Source organism: Panthera onca, chromosome C2, assembly GCF_046562875.1.
Source record: "Panthera onca isolate mPanOnc1 chromosome C2, mPanOnc1 haplotype 2, whole genome shotgun sequence".
NCBI classification, from domain to species: Eukaryota; Metazoa; Chordata; class Mammalia; order Carnivora; family Felidae; genus Panthera; species Panthera onca.
Genome location: NC_138347.1, coordinates 124,814,451 through 124,833,224, shown reverse-complemented (window position 1 = coordinate 124,833,224; position 18,774 = coordinate 124,814,451). Strand labels below are relative to the sequence as shown.

Genomic DNA, 18,774 nt, shown 5'->3' with positions numbered 1-18,774 from the left:
GTGCTGACAGCTCAGAGCCTGAAGGCTGCTTCAGATTCTGTCTCCCAGGCCCTCTGCCCCTCTCCCTGCTTGTGCACTCTCTCTCTAAAATAAAACATTATATATATATATATATATATATATATATATATATATATATATATATATATATATATAAGTTTTTTTTTTTGACAAATCCACAGAGAAATTTCACTATCTCCCATAAACTAACAAATCAAGCAGGTGAAAAAAAATTGATAGAAATGAAGTAGATGTAAACAGTATAATAGCTGGGGGGTTACTCAGTTTTCCTGCTTCACTGGCATGGACACAGGAGCAGGAGAGCTGAAGTCAGCTGACCTTGTACCCAGGTTGGACCTCAGGGGCTAGCACACTCGAGTTTACTCTTAAGGATTAAGTAGGGGGACCCAAACTTCCCTCGTCCCTCAAACACAGCAGTGTTGAGGCCACAGGACTTGGAATTCCAAGACTCTGGGCTGCAAAGTGACAGAGACCTCTCCAAGGGCCCTGGGGGACAACCTGGTAGGCCACAGGTGTGGGACTGCAAACTGGGAGAGATAAAATGGGTGGCATAGGCATGGAAGGGAGGGATCCCCTTCTGCAGAGAGACAAAAGGAAGAGGAAGAGAGGCTTTGGAAGTGTAGGATTGTATTTGGGGGAGAGAAAAAGCACAGACTGGGGATCGGAAAAAAACAGAGCAAGATCCAATTTCTAACTGCGGGACTTTCTCCAGACTGGGGCTGGCTGCCCTGTTTGCACACCTGGGGAGGAGGGGAGCCAGCCCCAGCCTCGATAACTAGTTCAGAGGCGCAGTCCACAGTGGGAGAAAGCGATCCTCTCCCCTGAGTGCTGTGGGAAGAAGGTATATAGTTGTTCCAAGGACAAAGATCCCTGCCTGCACTGCCAGCCAGAGACCCTTTATCGACAGGGTGAAGCAGCATTTCCCCAGTACGGGAGAGCACGGATTGGGTTCCTTTTAACACACGGGGGTTTGAATCCCAGACAAGCGCCAGGGAGGTGCGGTGGGGAGGAGCAGGGGGGTGGGGGCGTGGCTGAGCAGCCCTCTCAAGCCCAAGCAGCACTGTGCGGATGACTTGAACGAAGTGGTTTGGGACACCTGGTCGGGGGAGCAAAGACTGGGGTGTCACCATTTTTCTCCCCATCACCAATAAGGTGGGGCTTTCGGGGAACGGACAAGGGGCCACAATGTAGGCGGGACCCACCTATACCAAACCACGCCCCTCGCACCTGGTAACTGTGTATCTACTGGAGCAAGATTGAGGCTGACCACACCAGACAGCCCCTCCTCCAGACCAGGGCCGCCACAGGTTCCAAGGCACTGGCAGTTTGGCATCTTCTGATTTAACTCTTGGACAATTCTTATTATATATACATATATGCATATATGTATATATACACACACACACATAAAAAATATATAAATAAATATACATACATATATATATATATATATATATATATATATACACACATACACATACATACATACATACATATATATATGTATTTTTTTCTTCCTTTTCTCCTTGTTTCTTCCCTCCTCTAGTCTGGTCATTCTGGTCGTTGGTTTGTTTAAGCAGGCAAAATTTAATCTATTCTCTTTACACCTGTTCTAGATCTTCTTTACTTTCTTCTTTCTCTCTGGATTAAGCCATATAGTTTCTCTGCCTGGCCAATTTTCTTGTCTTTTTCCTCACCCCATCATTTCTCTCTTTGTATGGGATCAGGCCTCTTCCACTACCATGCCCCCCTTTAAAAAATTTTTTTTTTCCAGGGTTACTTCAATGAACATATCAAAGCACACCTGGTGGAAGGTCCAAACCATGCCTATAACTAGGGAGATAAAGCAACCAGAGTCACAACAGAGCGCATGTAACACACTCCAAAAAACACCTCCTGAAGGGCCAGGCCCTGGACAGTGTATGACCCCCCTTTAATATAGTAGTGCTTGCAGGTGCAGGACACCTAATAAGCTTTTAAAACACATAAGGGACAGAAAACTATCCAAAATGATGAAATGGAGCAATTCTCCACAGAAGAAATTCCAGGAAGAAATGACAGCTAAAGAATTGCTCAAAACAGATACAAAGAATATATCTGATCAAGAATTTAGAATAATAGCTATAAGATTCATCACTGGGCTTGAAAAAAAGCTTACAATACAGCAGAGAATCTATTGCTGCAGAGATCAAGGAACTAAAAACTAGTCATGATGAATTAAAAAATGCTATAAATGAGGTACAAAATAAACTAGATGTGGTGACAGTGAAAATTCAAGAGGCAGAGGGGAGAATAAGTGAAATAGAAGGTAAAATTATGGAAACACATGAAGCTGAGAAAAAGAGATAAAAAAAATTCTAGGGGTGCCTGTGTGGCTCAGTTGGTTGGGTGTCCCAACTTCAGCTCAGGTCATGATCTCATGGTGTGAGTTCGAGGCCCACATTGGACTCTGTGCTGACAGCTCAGAGCATGGAGCCTGCTTTGGATTCTGTGTCTCCATCTCTCTCTGTCCCTACCTTGCTCTCTCTCACTCTCTCGAAAATAAACATTAAAAAATTTTTTTAAAAAAATTCTAGACCATAAGTGAGAATTAGAGAGCTAAGTGATTCAATGAAACATAATAATATCCGTATCACAAGAGTTCCAGAAGAAGAAGAGAGGAAAGGGGCAGAAGGTTTACTTGAACAAATTGTAACAGTGAACTTCTCCAATCCAGGGAAGAAAGCAGACATTCAAATCTAGGAGGCACAGAGAACTCCCTTCAGACATAACAGGAATAGGTCTTCTCCATGACATATTGTGAAACTGGCAAAATACAAAGTTAAATAGAGAATTCTGAAAGCAGCTAGGGACAAATGGGCCTTAGCCTACAAGGGTAGACACATAAGGGTAGTAGCAGATCTGTCCACTGAAATTTAGCAGGCCAGAATAGGGTGGCAGGAAATATTCAATGTGCTGAATAGGAAAAATATGCAGCCAAGAATCCTTTATGCAATAAGGCTGTCATTCAGAATAGAAGGAGAGATAAAGGTTTTCTCAGACAACAAAAACCATGACCACTAAATGGGCCCTACAAGAGATCCTAAGGGGGACTCTGTAAGTGGAATGTAGCAAAGACCACAAAGCACCAGGGATATCACTACAAGCATGAAACCTACAGACAACACAAGGACCCTAAATCCATATCTTTCAATAGTAACACTGAATGTAAATGGACTAAATGCTCCAATCAAAAGACATAGGGTATCAGAATGGATTAAAAAAACAAGACATCTATTTGCTGGCTACAAAAGACCCATTTTAGACCTGAGGATACCTTCAGATTGAAAGTGAGGGGATGGAGAACCATCTATCATGCTACTGAAGTCAAAAGAAAGCTGGAGTAGACATACTTGTATCAGACAAACTAGATTTTAAACTAAAATCTATGCATCAAGAAGAGCTAACAATTATAAATGTTTATGTACCTAATTTGGAAGCACACAAATATATAAATCAATTAATCACAAACATAAGCAATCTTATTGATAAGAATTGGTAATTGCAGGGGACTTTAATACTCCACTTACAACAATGGACAGATCATCTAGGCAGAAAATCAGTAAAGAAACAATGGCTGTGAATGATATACTGGACCAGATGGACTTGACAGATATATTCAGAACTTCTCATCCAAAGCAGCAGAATACACATTCTTCTTGAGTGCACATGGAATATTCTCCAAGACAGATCACATACTGGGTCACAAAACAGCCCTCAATAAATATAAAAGGATTAAGATCATATCATGCACACTTTCAGATAACAATGCTATGAAACTTGAAAAAGTCTGGAAAACCTCCAAATGCATGGAGGTTAAAGAACATCCGACTAAAGAATGAATGGGTCAACCAGGCAATTAAAGAAGAAATTTAAAAAATATGTGGAAGTAAATAAAAATGAAAACATGACAGTCCAAACCCTTTGGCACACAGCAAAGTCAGTCCTAAGAGGAAAATACATTGCAATCCAGGCCTATCTCAAACAGGAAAAATCCCAAATAGAAAATCTAACAGCACACCTAAAGGACCTAGAAGCAAAACAGTAAATAAACCCCAAGGCCAGCAGAAGAAGAGAAATAATAAAGATTAGAGCAGAAATAAACAATACAGAATCCAAAAAAACAAAACAAAACAAAAAACCCAGTAGAACAGATCAATGAAAGTAAGACCTGGTTTTTTGGAAAAATAAACAAATTGATAACCCCCTAGGCAGACTTTTCAAAAAGAAAAAAGGAGGGCCCAAATACATAAAATCATGAATGAAACTGGGCACATCCCAACCAATCCCTCAGAAATACAAACAATTATCAGAGAATACTATAAAAAATTATATGCCAACAAACAGGACAACCTGGAAGAAATGGACAAATTCATAGACAACCACACACTACCAAAACTCAAACAGGAAGAAATAAAAAAAAATTGAACAGACTCATAACTAGAGAAGAAATTGAACCAATTATCAAAATTCTCCCAAGAGGGGCGCCTTGGGACTTGACTCACTCAGTTAAGCTTCTCACTTCAGCTCAGGTCACAGATCTCATATTGAGTTCCAGCCCCATGTTGGGCTCTGTGCTAACAGCTCAGAGCCTGGAGCCTGCTTCGGACTCTGTGTCTCCTCCTCTCTCTGCCCCTCCCCTGCTCATGCTCTGTCTCTCTCAAAAATAAATAAACATTAAAAAAAAAAAATCTCCCAACAAGTAAGAGTCCTGGGCCAGATGGCTTCCCAGGGGTATTCTACCAGACATTTAAAGCAGAGTTAATACCTATCCTTCTCAAACTGTTGTAAAAAATAGAAATGGAAGGAAAGCTTCTGGACTCATTCTATGAAGCTAGCATTACCTTGGCTCTCAAACCAGACAGAGACCCCACAAAAAAGAATTACAGGCGAATATCCCTGATGCACATGGATGTAAAAATTCTCAACAGGATACTAACAAATCAAATTCAACAGTATATTAAAAGAATTATTCACCATGATCAAGTGGGATTCATTCTGGGCTGCAGGGCTGGTTCAATATCTGCAAATCAATCCATGTGATACATCACAATAAAAGAAAGGATACAAACCACATGATCCTGTCAATAGATGCAGAAAAAGCATTTGACAAAATACAGCATCCTTTTTTAATAAAAACCCTCAAGAAAATCTGGATAGAGGGAACATACCTTAAAATCATAAAAGCCATATATTAAAAGCCCACAGCTAATATCATCCTCAATGAGGAAAAACTAAGAGCTTTCCCCCTGTGATGAGGAATACAACAGGGATGTCCACTCTCACCGCTTTTTAACATAGTGTTGGAAGTTCTAGCATCAGCAATCAGACAGAAAAATGAAATAAAAGGTATCCAAATTGGCAAAGATGAAGTCAAACTTTCACTTTCACAGATGACATGATACTCTACATGGAAAACCTGAATGACTCCACCAAAAACTTGCTAGAACTGATACATGAATTCAGCAGTCACATACATAAAATCAAAGTCAAATACATAAGATCAATGTACAGAAAAATCAAATTCAAATACATAAAATCAATGTACATTGATATAAAATCATGTACAGAAATCAGTTGCCTTTCTTATACACCAACAATGAAGCAAAAGAAAAAGAAATCAAGAAATCGATCCCATTTACAATTGCACAAAGAACCATAAAATACCTAGGAATAAACCTAGCCAAAGATGTCAAAGATTTGTATGCTGAAAAGTATAGAAAATTTATGAAGGAAACTGAAGAAGACACAAAGAAATGGAAAAACATTCTGTGCTCATGGGTTGGAAGAATAAGCATTGTTAAAATGTCAATACTACCCAAAGCAATCTACACATTCAATGCAATCCCAATCAAAATTGCACCAGCATTCTTCTCGAAGCTAGAACAAGCAATCCTAAAATTTGCGGAACCACAAAATACCCTGAATAGCCAAAGTAATGTTGAAAAAGAAAACCAAAGCAGGAGGCATCACAACTCAGGACTTTAGCTTCTACTACAAAGCTGTAATCATCAAGACAGTATGGTACTGGCACAAAAACAGACACATAGATCAATGGAATTGAACAGAAAACCCAGAATTGGACTCACAAATGTATGGCCAACTAATCTTTGACAAAGCAAGAAAGAGTATCCAATGGAAAAAAGACAGTCTCTTTAGCAAATGGTGCTGGGAGAACTGGACAGCAACATGCACAAGAATGAACCTAGACCACTTTCTTACACCATACACAAAAATAAACTCAAAATGGATGAAAGACCTGAATGTGAGACAGGAAACCATCAAAACCCTAGAGGAGAAAACAGGTAATAGCCTCTTTGACCTCAGCCACAGCAATTTCTTGCTCAACATGTCTCCAAAAGCAAGGGAATTAAAAGCAAAAATGAATCAATATTGGGACCTCATGAAGATAAAAAGCTTCTGCACTGCAAAGGAAACAATCAACAAAACTAAAAGGCAACCCACGCAATGGGAAAAGATATTTGCAAATGACATATCGGACAAAGGGTTAGTATCAAAAATCTATAAACAACTTACTGAACTCAACACTCGAAAAACAAATAATCCAGTGAAGAAATGGGCAGAAGACATGAATAGACACTTTCCAAAGACATCCAGATGGCCAACAGACACATGAAATGATGCTCAATGTCATTCATCATTAGGGCAATACAAATCAAAACCACACTGAGATACCACCTCACACTGGTCAGAGTAGCTAAAATTAACAACTCAGGAAACAATAGATGCTGGCGAGGATGTGGAGAAACGGGAACCCTCTTGCACTGTGTGGGGAATGCAAACTGGTACAGTTGCTCTGGAAAACAATGTGGAGTTTCCTCAAAAAATTAAAAATTAAACTACCCTACAACCCTGCAATAGCACGCCTAGGGATTTATCCAAAGGACACAGGAATGATGATTCATAGGGACAGATGTACCCCAATGTTTATAGCAGCACTTTCAACAATAGCCAAATTATGGAAAGAGCCAAAATGTCCATCAACTAATGAATGGATAAAGAAGATGTGGTTTATATATACAATGGAATACTACTTGGCAACGACAAAGAATGAAATCCTGCCATTCGCAGCAATGTGGATGGAACTGGAGGGTATCATGTTAAGTGACATAAGTCAGAGAAAGACAGGTATCATGTTTTCACTCATATGTGGATCTTGAGAAACTAAATAGAAGACCATGGGGGAAGGGAAGGGAAAAAATATATAGTTACAGAGAGGGAGGGAGGCAAACCATAAGAGACTCCTAAATACAGAGAACAAACTGAGGGTTGATGGGGGGCCAGGGGAGAGGGGAAAATGGGTGACGGCCATTGAGGAGGGCACTTGTTGGGATGAGCACTAGGTGTTGTATGTAAGCGATGAATCACGGGAATCTACCCCCAAAACCAAGAGCATCCTGTACACACTGTATGTTAGCCAATTTGACAATAAATTATATTAAATTAATTATTGAACTTAATAAAATTAAATACAGAGAACAAACAGAGGGTTGATGGGGGCAGGGGAGAGGGGAAAATGGGTGATGGGCATTGAGGAGGGCACCTGTTGGGATGAGCACTGGATGTTGTATGTAAGCTATGAATCATGGGAATCTACCCCCAAAACCAAGAGCACACTGTATACACCCTATGTTAGCCAACTTGACAATAAATTATATATATTAAAAAAAGTATAATAGCCATATATATCAAATAGAGATCAGGCTTTTTTTTAAAACAACTTGTGGAATATGTATAAATTTCATCACATAAAAAGTGACAAAGAAACAACAATTTCCAAAGACCTGATACCAAAAAACAAAACATGTTCTGACTACAATGCAGTAAAATTAGAAAAAAATAATTTAAAAAAAATAATAAAAAGACAACCTAAGAACCTTACACATTTTCAGACTTAATACTTCTAAACTTCCACTTTTAACCAGGATGGAGTAACAGAAACCAAATTTACCCTTCCACCTGTACCAACCAGAACCAAAACAAAACAAAGAACAGACAAAATACACGAAACAACAATTTTCAAGACACTGGATACCAGGTATGTCCACATAACAGTCTGAACATGAATGTTTATAGCAGTTTTATTTGTAGTAGTCAAAAACTGGAAAATAACTAAAATCTCCATCACTAGGTGAATGGATAAACAAATTGTGGTATATTCATACAATGGAATACTACACAGCAATAGAAAGGAATGAACTGTTAATAAATGCACCATGCAAAAATCTTAAAATAATTATGGTGAAAGAGGCCAGACAAAAAAAGAGAACAACTTTTTAAAATCAATTTTATGATTCCATTTACATGAAATCCCATAAAATGCAAACGAGTCTATAATGACAGAGAACAGATCAGTTGTTGCTTAGGGGTGGCAAGGGGCTGGGTAAATTACCAAGAGCAAAGAGAGAAGCTTTGGAGAGAGATTGGTATGTTTATTATTTTGATTGTGGTGATGGTTTCACAGGTATAGGTGTATCAAAACTTATCAAATTGTATACTTTAAATATGTTCAACCTACTAATCAATTATTCCATAATTAAAAAGTTAAAAAGGGGCCAAACACTAATTTCAGTACTTTACTTATATTTTAAATAATTAAAACTGGATAAAAGTAGATCCAACAGAGGGGGCCTAAAGTTCTTACTAGTGGCACTGTCCCATTCAGTGATCCTCCAAAAAACTCTTGAGGCCTCTGAGGAAACGTTTGAAACCTGTTTTAAACTAAGAGTTAACCAGAGATTCTTAAACTAGCTAACAAAATTTAAATTCACATACTTTTTAAATTATATTTTTTCATTTCAAATAACGTTAGATTTTCTAGCTGCCTCACAGCAATTTCTTAGAGTAATCTAATCAGCTCAGAGTATTTACATAATTAAATATCCAATTACTTTTTCTACCCAACTCTCAAAAGACACAGGTCCTTTCACAGACTGTGGGCTCGTGTTTGGAAATGTAACTGCAGGGGTGCCTGGGTGGCTCAGTTGGTTGAGCATCTGACTTCAGCTCAGGTCACGATCTCACTGTGAGTTTGAGCCCCGCATCGGGCTCTGTGCTGACAGCTCAGAGCCTGGAGCCTGCTTCAGATTCTGTGTGTGCGTCTCTCTTTCTGCCCCTCCCCAACTCACACTCTGTCCCTCTCTCTCCTTCAAAAATAAACATTAAAAAAAAATTTTAGAAATGTAACTGCAGCCTAACAAAACAAAGAATTTTAAGTCTAGAAAGAACCTAGGCCTGCTACTTATAACAGAGTGGCAAGGGATTGGCGGGGGCGGGGGGGAGGGGGTAGTAACACTGGTCCCTTAAGAAACTCAGACTGAATATTGAGAACAGAGAATAAGTAGAAGCAGCAATAAAAGCATTCTTATGTAAAATAAAATGCAGCAAGGATCAGCCTTGTAAGAGAATATGACTCATTCTATGTGAATAATGCAAATAAGTCACTGAGGACACTTACATTTGGAAATTCTTCACAAGAACTTTATTTAAGATTTCATGTCCTTATAAAAAGTACATTACATCAAGATTGCAAAAAAGACACTTTTTTCAATGAGAGACTATTATCTACTCCTATTACCTCATAATTCATTTCCTAACTTAACCCAAAGATAAAACATTTTTTCCTTCTTCCTTTTCTTCCTCCAGCTTTGAAAGGTCAAGTGCCATGAAGGATATCTCAGTAGAATGTGCAATTTCCTTGCCAGGAAAGCAGTAGGTTCCTATTGGCTGAATTCAAGACAGCCATTGGCAATCCTTATTCCAAGAATAAAAAAGGTCACTAAACCCTCAATTTAAATGCAATCTTTCTATTGTTTGCAACCTGTCTCCCTGAGTTTTTCTTTTACTTACATACTACATTTTAAAACAATCTTATAAAGCACTCAAGAATTGCTTAAGATTAAAGGATTTAAAGTTAATTTACCACTTTAGCTTAGCAACTATTTTCTCTATAAGAATCTCAAAGTTAATAAAAATATAGATGGGAAGACCCAATATTAAGAAGGGGATGAATTCTGAGAGTAAATACATTTTTAACCCTTGTCTTAAAGCACGATCCTACAAAATACTCAGAATGTTAAGAATGCAATTTACACAGTAAAAATAATTTGATTTGTTTTCAGTATGAAAGTATTTTTAATTTCTTTACTGCAGGTACAATGGCATCCAAGTCATCAATTTCTGTAACAGAAAAACAAGAATAAGAATAGCTTTATCTAGTGATAGGCTCAGATGAAATGACAATCTCTCTGGAAAGGAAAACCTCAAATGCAAAGGCAACACTAGCACTTTGATGCACATGAAATTTTTACCCAATAGTGGTGATAAGAGTATCACTGATTGAAACAAAGATGCTTTACAGGGCATCTGTTTGTAAAAGCTACCATATACCTACAAGTATCCTCTGACTCTGATATTAATCTCATTAGCAGTGTCCTCTTATTAAGAGATCATACTGGCCACATTTGCGATATGTCATTGCCTCTTTAAATCTATATAATTACATGGGTGAGCCTACATGGTGAAATCCTGCGTAGAAGCTGTCTCTCTTCTGGGTACCCATCTGAGGACTTAATGATTTCTTCTCATGGAACATAGTCCTCTCCTTAATTCTACTGGACAAATTTCTCATTAGTAAGATCATTCTGAGGTCTACCTTTTAGATGAAACAACATATCTACCTAATAAAAAGTGTGAGGCTTCTCAAAGTACAAATCTCAGATGCAATGTACTGCAGAGCTTAGCCTGGTCCACCTTACCAGATAAACTAGCTCAGGTTCTTCTCTGCCAGATTCTTTGTGAATTTGGTTTCTCTTTCTAAGACTGTCTGCTTCCAACCAGCCTGTTAGAATTCAGTCTGAAAGCTCTTGGTCACTGGAGAAGCAAGGTCCTTTTCTCTCATTATCTAGACTCCAGCCCCAAAAGCCCCAGTGGGAGGTTCTCTAGATTCTGACCACTTTTTTCTACATTATTCTGCTAGGCCACTGTTTATAAATTCATTTTCTTTTATGTAAAAATGCTTCCTTAGATTCCACCTCTCTTCTTCCATGTTTAGCTGAATTTTGGTTGTTTTTCCTTTAGCCTAAATTTATAGCCTATGCTACTTAAGCTCCTGACTTCACTCAGAATACTTGTCTAGATACACTTACAAAGCATCAGGATATAAGAAAAAATATATATGCAGATCTACAAAGATTATTTGATTCATACTTCATATCACGATAAGATACAAGATCAAGTTATTTCCTGAACCCCATTCTGAAATCACACTTGTTTTTTCACTACATGAGAAATCTGCCTTATAAATAAATCCCACAGAGAAGGATCTTGGCTGGTATGAGAATATTCTCAGCTAATCATACCACTTATGTAAGAAAACAAAGTCCTTCTCCATATCTGGTATTCAGTACAACATTCCATAGTTCTAAATGCTTAAAATGACATCTAGTAATGATAAAAATAGTTATGTTTGCCAAACAATTTTAACTTTCCCAATGTTAAGTGTCATATGTAACTCCAGAGTTTCAACTGTGACAAAAATACAGAGTTCATCTGCAGAGAGATATGGCTTATTGAAGTAAATGATGCCACATGAACCATGCTGAGTATCGTATCTAAGAGGAAGTTTCTATAGAAGGATTCTGAAATAAGTGTTACCTGTACACCAACTGAAATGTTTATTAATGATGAGAACCTCACTGTTTAACTGCTACCACAAAGCAAGAAAAATATTATTCTATGAAACAAAGCTGTTTGGAATACGAGGCAACACATTTCTATGCCTAAAACACATTCAGTCACTGTCTCCCTTGCTTCCACAGTCTACATAAAATAGGCCACAAAACTTTTACGTTTACTAGGCTAGATATTCCAGTCAGATGTTTCTTTCATTTATTCATCTTCTTACCAAATTTTAATTTACTCATTCCCTTATCTTCTACTAAACCTCATTTTCTCTTCTAATTTAAGAAATTTATTAAATGTCGGCTCTATGCCCAATGTGGGGCTTGAACTCACAACCTTAAGATCAAGAGTCACAGCCTCTACCACCTGAGCCAGCCAGGTGCCCCCTCCTCTTCTAATTCAATTTCCTATGGTCAAGGAGGCATTCTTTAAAAAAAAGAAAAAAAAAAAATCTTTCAAATGAGCTATATAAAAAAAAATTAATCACTGAATAAATCACTTTAAACTTTAAAAATGTTAATAGTAAGATAAATTACTTTTATAACCATATATAATCACACTTAAGAGACTTAGAGGCACCTGGATGGCTCAGTCAGTTAAGCATCTGACTTTGGTTCAGGTCATGATCTCTCAGTTCATGAGTTCGACCCTTTGTCAGGCTCTGTGCTGACAGCTCAGAGCCTGAAGTCTGCTTCAGATCCTGTGTCTCCTTCTCTCTCTGCCCTACCCTTACTTGCACTCTCTCTCTCTCAAAAATGAATAAACATGAAAAAAAAAATTTTATAAGATAAGAGACTTGGGTCTCTGTTTTGCCTAAAATTCCTAAATAAGTTACATTTTTTCCCTTCAAGAGATAAAACTAACAAAACTCTCAATATGAACAAAAATGCAAATATATATCTTCCCTACTATATATAGGTTTATAAATGTGTCTTTCTTTATACAGATGTTTACTTTACATTACTTATCACCTGAGAAGGAAATTTAATTTGTGTATTTAAAAAAACACAGTAAGTTCTATCTTAAAAAAAAAAAAAGAAGGAAGAAAAAAAAACAACACAAAACATCTTCCAAGATCATAAATTCTACCACGATTTCTTCTCATTAAGCCATGACAGAGTTAGGGTTAAACTGGGCCCAGCCAGAGTAATGCCATTTCTCCTTTTAAGATTTCAAAACAAAGGCAATCCCCAGCTCCTTAAAGGATATGTACCTTCTCTGTTCTGTAGACCAACCCTAACCAACTCTAACTGCAAGTTAGGAGTGTGTTTCCAGAACTGTTAGTGCTTTTTAGACACTTTCTAACAAAACACTTCTAGGTACAAGCACTAATACAGTGACTAAGGAACACTCTTCCCTCCAACCCAATAATATCTTAAGACTCAAAATTTAACCACCACCAACAAAGATCTTACCTAAGATTTCAAGTAGATCATTAGTAAATGCCTGAAATGCTGGGAAAAATTCCTCATGTTCTTCCAATTTGTTGATAATGCTTTTAAAAAAAATGCACAGTTTACACTGAATTTCCAACTTAAGGTTTGCATTTGATTGAAAATAAAACATTTTCACAATGTTAGGAAATTTCCTGCTAATTTAAATATAAATGTAATAATAATTTACTGCAATCCTTGATTTTTGAGCTCTGTGTTGATCTTTTACTACTTTTGTAGAGAAGTATCTATTATCAGTGTAAACACGTGTTCCAAAGTTAAATTTATGTAACACTCCTGATGTGGAAAACTTTCCATTTAGCTCAAGGATTTTTAAGAGACCTTGCTTTTTAACGTTTTCTAAAAATTGGTTTTTATATCCAGTATTCTATTAAACATTAAGAATAAGTATCAGTAGACAGTATAAATATGGGAAGGGAAAAAAGACCAATAATGAGAGCTATGCTCCTTTTAAAAGCAGCAAGTATCAGGGACGCCTGAGTGGCTCAGTTGTTAAGCCTCTGACTTCAGCTCAAGTCATGATTTCATGGTTCCTGAGATTGAGTCCCATATCAGGTGAGCTGGAGCCCTGCTTCTCTCTCCACACCCCCTCACTCACTTGTGCCCTCTCTCTCAAAAAATAAAAACAAACAAAAAAAACCACTTGTTTTGAGGTACCTGGGTGGTTCAGTCGGTTGAGCAGTGGCCAACTCTTGATTTCAGCTCAGGTCTTGATCTCACATTCCTGAGTTTAATCCCAGCATTGGGCTTTGCGCTCAGAGCATGGAACCTGCTTCTGATCCTCGGTCTCCCTCTTTCTGCCCCTACCCCACTCATGCTCTCCTCCCATCTCTCTCTCCCTCTCTCTCGAAAACATTTTTTTTACTGTTTATTTTTGAGAGAGAGAGAGAGAGAAAGACAGAGAGAGAGAGAGACAGAGTGAGAGCCAGGGAGGGGCAGAGAAAGAGACAGACAGAATGGGAAGCAGGCTCCAGGCTCTGAGCTGTCAGCACAGAGCCTGATGCAGTGCTCAAACCCACAAGTCTTAAGACCATGACCTGAGCCAAAGTCAGGTGCTTAACCGACTGAGCCACGCAGGTGCCCCTCTCTCGCTCTTAAAAATAAATAAAAGTTAAAAAAAAATTAAAAAAAAAAAGCATCAAGTATCAGAAAACTCAAGTGTCAGATTAGGTAAGGATTTTTCTTGGAAAACTTACATAATATATGGAATAGGTGGTTTATGTATGTGTTCCTCTTCCCATATGTTACAGTACCAAATTGGGGGGAGGGGGTGGGAAGAGTTGCTTGAAGTATAGCTAGAATGTTTCAATATTTAAAAAAAAAAATCAGATCTTATTTTAGAGATGACTAGCTTTAAAAAAAATCCTTAACATTTATCTTTTAATCAAATAATACACTGTTAGTGATTATTAAGTGGTCTATGGTGGTATATTAAAAATAGGACTGGTTTATATATTCTGAACACTTACATGATGTTGCTAATAAGGTCTGAATTTCTCCATATATAATTTCCCCTGGGAACAGGCTTAGAGCAATAATGCTGGAGTCCTGACCCACCCTATATAAACTTAGAGGCCCTACAATCTATTTTTACCTTGAAAATGGTTGGCATTCTCTCCATCTATCTATAAGGTGTGAGATATTTTAGACTGTCAAATTATTTAAAAGATGCTATCCCAAACAGGAAAGGTAAATAACTTATAAAGTTTTGAAAGTCTTCAATTTCATCACTCCAAGCATTTTGGATAATATTTTGCAAACTTTTTAAAATAAATACCTTTGGAGATCTTCAGGTCCTAATACCTGCATAACCTGCTCATTCATATTCTCATTAATCAGCCTACACAATTTTCCAACTGTGCTCACCAACACACACAATGAAGTTGAACTATCTGTAAGAAAAAAATAAAAGGGTATTTTAAAACTGAATTTTCAAAATCATTAAATCAAATACTTTATGCTTCCATTACCCTCAATTTTTTACTTAAAAAATTTTAACCTACTTTTACTTGATTTATCAGGAATAATTCGTAAATGGGGGCCAGACAGGGCAAAGAGTCATCACCTAATTCTAAGAGTTCTTGGAGGTTTCTCACAGCATTGTTCATTTCTCCAAGCCTAGTATAAACTTCATTCATTCGAGGATAGACTCCATTTAAAGAAGGCACATCAAATAATTTTTGGAAGTGAGAAACAATAGCTTGCAAAGTTTTTAAGTTTGGTATATTGCTGTCCTGTCCAAAAGAGAAAGAGAAAGATGGTCCACGTCTTAAAATAATCCCAAGGCTTTAATAAAAACTTTAAAAAGAGACATAGAATTCTAGTAGAATATCAATATCTGTATCAGTATCCGTTTTTAAGATAAGATTACATTAAAATGTGAAAATTTACAGAAGTATTAAGCATTACCTTTTCCTTATTTTCAACTTCTTCTAACATGGTATCTACTATAAATAACAGATCTTCAACTCTGATACCTTCATTTTCATCCTGCTTTTTTAAATTATGCCAAGGCACCAGTTCTGCAGACAGTATTTTCAAGGACTTATACAAATCCTTTATAACAAAAGAAACAACATGGTATTATTGATTTTTTAAAAAGTTTCCATGATGATAATAAAATACAGTAAAAACTTGGATTCCAAGTAACTTGTTCTGCAAGTGTCCTGCAAGACGAGCAAACATTTCTAATAAATTTTAAGTTGATAAGCTAGTGATGTCTTGCAGTACAAGTAGTACGTGACGCCAAACGTCACATCATCACAACTGAACCAATGGTCTCTCTCTCTCTCTCTCCCTCTCACTGAGGGATTGTGGGTGATCAGTCTCCCATGCTCGGATGCTTGGTCTCAGGCCATGGTGTTTGGCAAAAATCAGTGATTTTTCAGAACTTTGGAAGGTGCCCTCAACCAGCACTAGTGTATGTTTCGTCACTTCAAAGCACCTATGGACAGTCCTTTGCTTTTCCATACAAGAGTAAGCTTAGGAAGGCATTGCTTCAATGCTAGGTCACTGAATAGGTTCCTTGTTAAAGTTGACCAAAACGAGAAAGATTCCATTTGAGCCAACAGACAGCAGTGATTCCGTTAGTGATAGTGGTATAACCCTCCTCTCTTTTGTCTCTCTCACACCAGCCACAAAGGTTTTCAAAGGTAAGTGCAGGTTAATTTATTTTTCTTTATTACTTTGTATTAGATTACAGTATTGTAATCATTTTTACATGAATATTTCTGGATTGTGGAATGAATGTTCTGAGTTTCCATGATTCCTTATGGGGAAATTTGCTTTGATATACAAGTACTTTGGATTACAAGCATGTTTCTGGGATGAATTATGCTCACAAACCAAAGTTTTACTGTAAAATTATCCAGGCAGGTATGTGTGTGTGTATGTGTGTGTATATATATATATACGTATGTATATATATATATACATACGTATATATATATACATATATACATATATATATACACACACACACATACGTATATATATATAAAACAATTGGGCTCCTGAGTGGCTCAATCGGTTAACCATCCAACTCTTGATTTCGGCTGAGGTCATGATCTCATGATTCATAGGATTGAGTCCTGAGTGTTGGGCTCTGGGCTGACAGCGTGGAACCTGCTTGGGATTCTCTCTCCCCCCCCCCCCCCCTCTGCCCCTCCCCAAATCACACTCACACTTGCTCTTTCAAAAATAAACATTAAAAAAGTTATATATAGGGGCGCCTGGGTGGCTCAGTCGGTTAAGCGTCCGACTTCGGCTCAGGTCACAATCTTGCGGTCCGCGAGTTCGAGCCCCGCGTCGGGCTCTGGGCTGATGGCTCGGAGCCTGGAGCCTGCTTCCGATTCTGTGTTTCCCTCTCTCTCTGCCCCTCCCCCGTTCATGCTGTGTCTCTCTCTGTCTCAAAAATAAATGTTAAAAAAAAAAAAAAGTTTTATATATATATATATATACACACACACATATATATATATAACCAAGAATTGTGTGTATTTATATTTTATATATATATACATACATATATACATATATATACATACATATACATATATATATACATATATATATATAAAATCAAACCATCATCAGTACCTTTTTTATTTTTAATGTTTATTTTTGAGAGAGAAAGAAAAACAGCACAAGTGGGGGAGGTATAGAGAGAGAGGGAGACAGAGACTCGAAAGCAGGCTCCAGGCTCTCAGCTGTCAGCACAGAGCCTGATGCCAGGCTCAAACTCACGGACCATGAGATCATGACCTGAGCCGAAGTCAGATGCTTAACTGACTGAGCCACCCAGGCGCCCCAATCAGTATCTTTTTAAAATATCATTACCATTTTAGAAAAAGTCTGTTATATTGCTTTCTCCAGGTAAATATAGGGCTTACACAAAACATGATATATTGATGATCTCCAATCTATTGTTTTTAATTTATTTATTTTGTGAAACAGGGAGAGCACACGCAGGTAGGGGAGGGGCAGAGAGAGAGTGAGGAAGAATCCCAAGCAGGCTCTGCAAACATTTCTAATAAAATTTAAGTTGATAAGCTAGTGATGTCTTGCAGTACAAGTAGTACTGTTAGGGCAGAGCCCAATGTGGGGCTCGAAGATCATGACCCCAGCCAAAATCAAGAGTCGGCACTTAAACAACTGAGCCACCAAGATACCCCTTGATTATGTCAACTCTAGATGTTTAAAGTAATTATGTTATTTATTAGTACTATATGTTATTTAAGTACTTATTTTTTTAACTATTGATGGATAAAAAATAAACCTGAATATTTTATAACAGATTTATTGAAATGTAATTCACCTAACATAAAATTCACCCTCTGTTAAGTGTACAATTCAGTAATCCTAATCAATTTACAGAGATGTGCAACTATCACCATTATCTAATTTCAGAACATTTTCATCACCCCCAAAAGCAATGTCATTCCCATTCACAGCCACTCCCCATTCTTCCCTGTCCCCAATCCCTGGGTCACTACTAATCTACCTTCTGTTTCTATGGATTTGCCTATTCTGGGCATTTCACATAAAGTGGAATTATACAGTAAGTGTCCTTTTGTGACAAGCTTTCCTTCACTTAGGATAATGTGTTCAGGATTCATCTATTATAGCATTTATCTCCAGGCAGGTTTTTATCTTGAAAAAAATTAACTTAAAAGATTCTAATTTAAATTAAGTCTAGTCTTCATGACAGCCTACTTAATCTTCTTGGCCTAGACAAATTGTCCCACTCTATTTTATTTTTAATTTTTTTAATGTTTATTTATTTTTGATAGAGAGCACACGCGAGTGGGGGAGGGACAGAGAGAGAGAGAGAAACAGAATCCGAGACAGACTCCAGGCTCTGAGCTGTCAGCACAGTGCCCGATGAGCGTCTCGAACTAATGAACCACGAGATCATGACCTGACCTGAAGTCAGATGCTTAACTGACTGAGCCACCCAGGCGCTCCTGTCCTAATCTATTTTAAACTGTGCACAAAGGACAAAGCTACTGTAAGTTTAAAACTCTAAGACTGGTCAATTGGTAAGACAGACTGGTAA

The 18,774-nt window shown here is 37.6% G+C and overlaps 1 protein-coding gene across 7 annotated transcripts in view; it reads right to left on the bottom strand.

The window, feature by feature from the left end:
- Positions 1-9,539: 9,539 nt before the first annotated feature.
- CEP70 (centrosomal protein 70) overlaps positions 9,540-18,774 on the bottom strand; it is a 79,692-nt gene continuing 70,457 nt past the window's right edge. For 6 of the 7 annotated variants that reach the window (XM_060638767.3, XM_060638768.3, XM_060638773.3 and 3 more), the window contains 5 exons: positions 15,627-15,773; positions 15,283-15,451; positions 14,995-15,109; positions 13,179-13,258; positions 9,540-10,260 (listed from right to left, as the gene is read on the bottom strand). In XM_060638767.3, coding sequence (XP_060494750.1) covers positions 10,199-10,260; positions 13,179-13,258; positions 14,995-15,109; positions 15,283-15,451; positions 15,627-15,773 — 573 coding nt within the window. In that variant the 3' untranslated portion in view covers positions 9,540-10,198. The remainder of the gene's footprint in view (positions 10,261-13,178; positions 13,259-14,994; positions 15,110-15,282; positions 15,452-15,626; positions 15,774-18,774) is intronic. The other variant, XM_060638775.3, reaches the window with a different exon arrangement.